General features: G+C 48.1%; 1 protein-coding gene across 4 annotated transcripts; it reads left to right on the top strand.

The window, feature by feature from the left end:
• The first annotated feature begins 491 nt into the window (after positions 1–491).
• On the top strand, positions 492–3,713 carry LOC127321617 (uncharacterized). 4 transcript variants are annotated; one of them, XM_071826833.1, is made up of 4 exons: positions 535–999; positions 1,602–1,679; positions 2,828–2,924; positions 3,148–3,713. In XM_071826833.1, the coding sequence occupies exons 2-4, from the start codon at positions 1,623–1,625 to the stop codon at positions 3,438–3,440; spliced, it is 447 nt and encodes a 148-aa protein (XP_071682934.1). In that variant the 5' UTR covers positions 535–999; positions 1,602–1,622; the 3' UTR covers positions 3,441–3,713. The 4 variants fall into 4 exon arrangements, 3 of the variants coding, with proteins under 3 accessions (XP_071682934.1, XP_071682933.1, XP_071682932.1); XM_071826832.1 differs by having other exon boundaries at positions 536–999; positions 1,219–1,679; XM_071826831.1 differs by having other exon boundaries at positions 536–1,679.
• The last annotated feature ends 1,031 nt before the right edge of the window (positions 3,714–4,744 follow it).

The raw sequence follows: 4,744 nt of genomic DNA, 5'->3' as shown, positions 1-4,744 counted from the left end.
TGGCTGAATCGTAGTACATTACGTGCGGTGCGGCGCAGCGACACCGCGGCCGCCCTCCTCGCTTGCCCGCCCTCTCCCTGCGCCCCACAGCCGCCGTGCGCGCCGGAGCCGCCGTGTGTCAACGGCCGGCGGCGGCCTCCGGTCGATGATCGGGCGGTCTCCGTGTCGGCTCGGCGCCGGCGTGCCGGCACTGCCCGCCGTTCAACCCGTGCCCTCCGGCGACAACAGACGGCAGCGGCATCGGCAACATCGTCATCATCGCCGGCGTCGTCTCCGCCGTCGCCGCCCTCCCGACCGCCATCACGGCGCTCATCACCGCCCTCCGCCGCTGTCATCGCGCCGCCACGACGACTCCAGCGACGTGGAGTCTTCGTCGGCGGCGACGGTGTCCCTCTCCTCATCGTCGTCCGCCTCATCCTCGTCCGCCTCCTCTTCGTCCGCCTCCTCCTCGTCCGCCTAGGCTGCTCATGTCTAAATAGCTGCTACTAGTACAGCACTAGCAATCTCTACTTGTCCTTGAGTTCCGAGACCCCAGTTTCAGTTTATCTTGTGTGAGCAGTTTCAGTTGGCTTTTTTTATTATTACTACTACGTATTAAGGAGAAGAGTGTGTGCGCAGTGCGCTTTGACTTTGTCTCTCTTCTTTCCCACAAATGATTGTATAGGGAAAACCCTAGCCGCCGCCGCCAAGACCTCGCCCCGGCTGAGCACTCCACCCCCGCCGCCGCCGGAGGAAGCCGTCTCACGGCCGACGGCGCCGCCGTGCTGCAGCGGCCTCGCTGGCTTCGGCGCCGACGCGCGCCACTGACCTCCTGCACCGCCTCGTCCCCAGGGGAGACCGGCCTGCTTCCTGGCCCTCGCGCGCTGCTGAGGGGCTCATGCCCCGCCTCGACCCCGTGGAGGAGCGGCACGGCCCCCTGGCCTGGACCTCGCGCCGCGGCTTCACTGACCCGACCTCGACCTCAACCGCCTGTTGACGGCGCCGCCGTTCTGACACTCAGTTTGTCATCTAGTATTTCTTCTTTAATTCAAAATTGAGCTTGCTGCATACTCAGTTTGTCATCTATTTCTTCTTTGGTCTTCCTCATCTTTCTTGCATAGAAATTGCACAACATGAAATGCATGTTCCTGCAGGCCATGAAATGCTATATTTCTTCTTGTGCAGAATATAAGAAACATTTATTTCAGGCTGACATGTTTATGTTCTCTCCAAATGCAGAGATGAATAAGAAGCTCAGAAACATGTGCACACATGTGCGGAATGTAGAGATATTTATTTCAGAATAAGAAGCTACTGCCCATTCCCAAATGCAGAGATAAAAATTATGCATAGTTCAGAGTGGCATGTTTATGTTCATCATATACAAAGAAACATCTTTTTCCACATCAGATTGGTTTGTATCATGATGTTATGTTTACTGTACAACTGTTTTTATGTACAGCCTTATTTCATTGTTAGAAAGAGAAAAGAGGTTTTCGCATCGCTACTGTCATGACAGTCCTGTTAAGCTGCAGCTAGATACTGTATTTTTTTTTTGTTCACGTTACATTTTCCTGTAAATATGATCACTAACTTTGTATCATCAACATGGAATGGAATAGCTGGTGCCGGTGGGTGCAGTGATGGCCAAGGCAGTTCCAGCAAGGATGGAGGAAATGTTGAGAAAGACGCGGCATCAGGTACACATATTTGGACATTTTTTGGCTAACTCCTTCCTGTTTATAATTTTACGAGGTATATCATTTTTCAGATTCTTTTTTCATATATGTATAGTAATTGCATTAGCTTTTTCTCCGTTGGAAAAAATAGCCGATTCCTTGCTGAATATACGTGATATTCATGTCCAATCCTTGATCTCTTGTCCATGACGAAGAGTGTGCGTACAAAGTCATAATCACGACTAAACTGGTCTTGAACAGTGAAGTAATATGCTCATGTGTAACTTCTGTTTCTCACGGTCATATGCTCCTTCTGTTAAGAGTGAAATCAATCTTATGCAGCGCAACTTACCCTGAGGATTAGAATTGTTGGTAAGATTAAATTATTCACCTCGGTGTGATTAAACCATGCACATGCTTTTCTCTGTCTTCTCTTGTGCCTCCAGGCATCGGGGGGTGGTATTTGAGCTTCCACATCTATATATGCGCTTCCAGTCCCAGATCTCTCCCTCCGCCTCAAGCTCCTCGCCTCTGAGGACCTCCACCTCAAGCTCCTCGCCTCCTTGGACCTCCGCCGCCGCCTCCAGGACCCCGTCTTCGCCGTTGACGTGCGCAGAAGGAGTCCCCTCCCTTTTTTCTCCTCTTGCACACTCGTTATTCGACAGAATGACTGCAATATATTTTGTGTCTGTCTGAACTTCCGGATCACTCAGGGATGGCTTCTGTGACACAAAATCTCTTGTTTGGTTGGTAGTCGTGTGTGTTATTGGTCAGTCACGCACCCATGCTAGAGTTTGCGTGGTACTGGGATAGATCATAGCTGCACAACCTTCTCATTTTCTTCTGTCCCTCCTTGTGACCTCAACAGATGGGATATACTGGTGTGTGTGCTTGTGCTGTCCTGTATAATTTTTCCTTGTTCCATTTGAGAGCTTATTTGCTAGCACTAGTACTATCGAACTTTACTTTATTTCCCCCCCCTGCCTAATTGAGAATTGTCTGTGCTGGTGACGGCTGTTGACATAAATTTGTACCTTTGGATTGTCAATTCTGCTTCCTGCTCAACTGCTCTAGTATTAATAGATGCTCTTTAGATTCATAGTAGCTAGGTAGGCTATGAATATTTCATGTCTTAGTCTGAGAGTGATATACTGCTCCTTTTGCTCCAGACGATGAATGGCTGGTTGTTGACCGACTGTTGGCACCGTGCCGAGATGGCCAGTGTCGAGTACTTCAACCTCATGTACCTTACATGTGTATTCTGCTGTGAGCTCGTGAACCTGAAACTTCTCACCATTTGCTATGTTCTTGCTCTGTAGCAGTTTTCATTTGGGAAGCAATATCTGATATAGTGAAAATACAAATTGGAGCTGACATTTTATCTATTGCTAGATTATGGATTGCTCCTAATAACCATGGTCATATTAACATGATTTCTTCCGCCACCGTGTGGTGCCTTTGGACTTACCGTAATGACATGTGTTTTCAGGGCAGGATATGGAAAACCATGAGGGATGCATGGGACAGATTGATCTCGACCATACATCGGTGGGCAATTCTATGCAAGACTGCTCTGGAAGTCACCTTGCAGCAATACATCTGGGATATGGAGCACAAGCGGGAGGAACTCCTTCAGATAGCCTGGCACTAGTTCCCTCAGGAGGCGAGTGGACGATGGCTGAGCTACAACGCCAACTGCTCCTAACTAACTGGTTCTCCCCTCCAGTCGCCTTCCCCAACCCAGTCCAAGCCGGCAGCGGGTCCAAGTGTAAGGCGACCTAATGAAGAGAAAGAAACTTGGCCTCGGCTGAGCTTTATAGTCCATGTTTTGGTTTGTTGTTCCTGGCTTATTAAGGCAGTAAACTTGGTTTGAGAAAAGAGAGGTAGCGGGCTTTGTCCCCTGGACTGTAATAAGCGTTGGTAGTTTTCAGCTGGTACAGCTTATTGTCTGCCCAGCCAATTTTCGTTTTGTTCTACTTTCTGCAAAAAAAGACTTTTGTTACTTCTGTTGATTTCATATTAATGGAAACGGGGGGAAACCCTTATTATTCTAAATGGATTGTTCTCCTTTGCAGTTGATGACAAAATATCTGTGCAAGACATGCGGTAGTCTCAAGACAGAACGGAGTTGTTTCATATGGCCCTATCCGCACGAGCGTATGAGGAATTCCTTGTTATTTCTTCCTGGCTTGATGGATTGAGTTGAACACATCTAAGAGGGATGAATGGAAATGTGTGTGGCAGAATGGAGTATTTCACTTCCAAGTACTATGCTTTAGTTCACGAGCCATTGGTTGTATGTCTGAATACAAGAGATCTATTGAAGATGAGCTGGAAAGTAACTGATGATAACCACTGTGAGTTGTGTCCTGGTAGAGATTATGATGATTGTCAACATCTGTTCTTTGAGTGTAATTTTGGCCAAAGAATTTAGAACTACCGTCAGATTAAGTGCGAACCAGGAGATGATGTATTACAAGTGGCTGCAAATGCTAGGAGAAGCTTTAGCAAACTTTTTTTTCCGTTGAAGTGGCTTTTACTACGTCAACAAACTTGCTAATTCTATGAACAAGGAAAATTTTGTTGTTGTGTCGGGCTTCACGGGCATATCAGTTGGAGATATATCGGGACGGGAATGGAGCGGCTTGCCTGCTCCGCGGCTCTTCTCTGATTCGTGCTCCGCGCTGAAAGCACCGACTATCAAATGATCTCATTTGCTTCCTCCGGATGCATGCTCTTTTCTTGGTTTCCTCCAGAGGCATGTTATTTTCTTGGCTTCTTAGCAGACATGGTCCGAGACATGGTCTGCGGGGGAGAAAGCAAAAGGCCGGAAGGACCTTGCAGTCCACAGTCTGGTCGATCTGCTCCTGGTCCGAGTTCAACCAGGAAAAGAAAAGAGAGAGCCGACCGTTACGCCTCACATTTTTATTCCTTTTCTTTGCAAGGAAAAGAACATGCGGGAGAGGAAAATTAGACAGACCGTTCGATCAGCATGCGGGAGAGGGGAGAGGAAAATAAGAAGGACCGTTTGATACGATCGACTCGACTCCTCACTAATATGGATGTATAATCCATCAGGTGTTTAC

Source organism: Lolium perenne, chromosome 2 (genome assembly GCF_019359855.2).
Source record: "Lolium perenne isolate Kyuss_39 chromosome 2, Kyuss_2.0, whole genome shotgun sequence".
Taxonomy (NCBI): Eukaryota; Viridiplantae; Streptophyta; class Magnoliopsida; order Poales; family Poaceae; genus Lolium; species Lolium perenne.
This window is presented reverse-complemented; position numbering and strand designations above follow the sequence as displayed.

What these genes read in the sequence shown, in the direction of transcription:
- LOC127321617 (XM_071826833.1), top strand. Translation starts at nt 1,623, where the DNA reads ATGGCCAAGGCAGTTCCAGCAAGGATGGAGGAAATGTTGAGAAAGACG. An exon ending in TGAGAAAGACGCGGCATCAG is followed by an intron (nt 1,680 to 2,827) that starts GTACACATATTT and finishes CTTTTGCTCCAG; the next exon opens with ACGATGAATGGCTGGTTGTT. An exon ending in CCTTACATGTGTATTCTGCT is followed by an intron (nt 2,925 to 3,147) that starts GTGAGCTCGTGA and finishes ATGTGTTTTCAG; the next exon opens with GGCAGGATATGGAAAACCAT.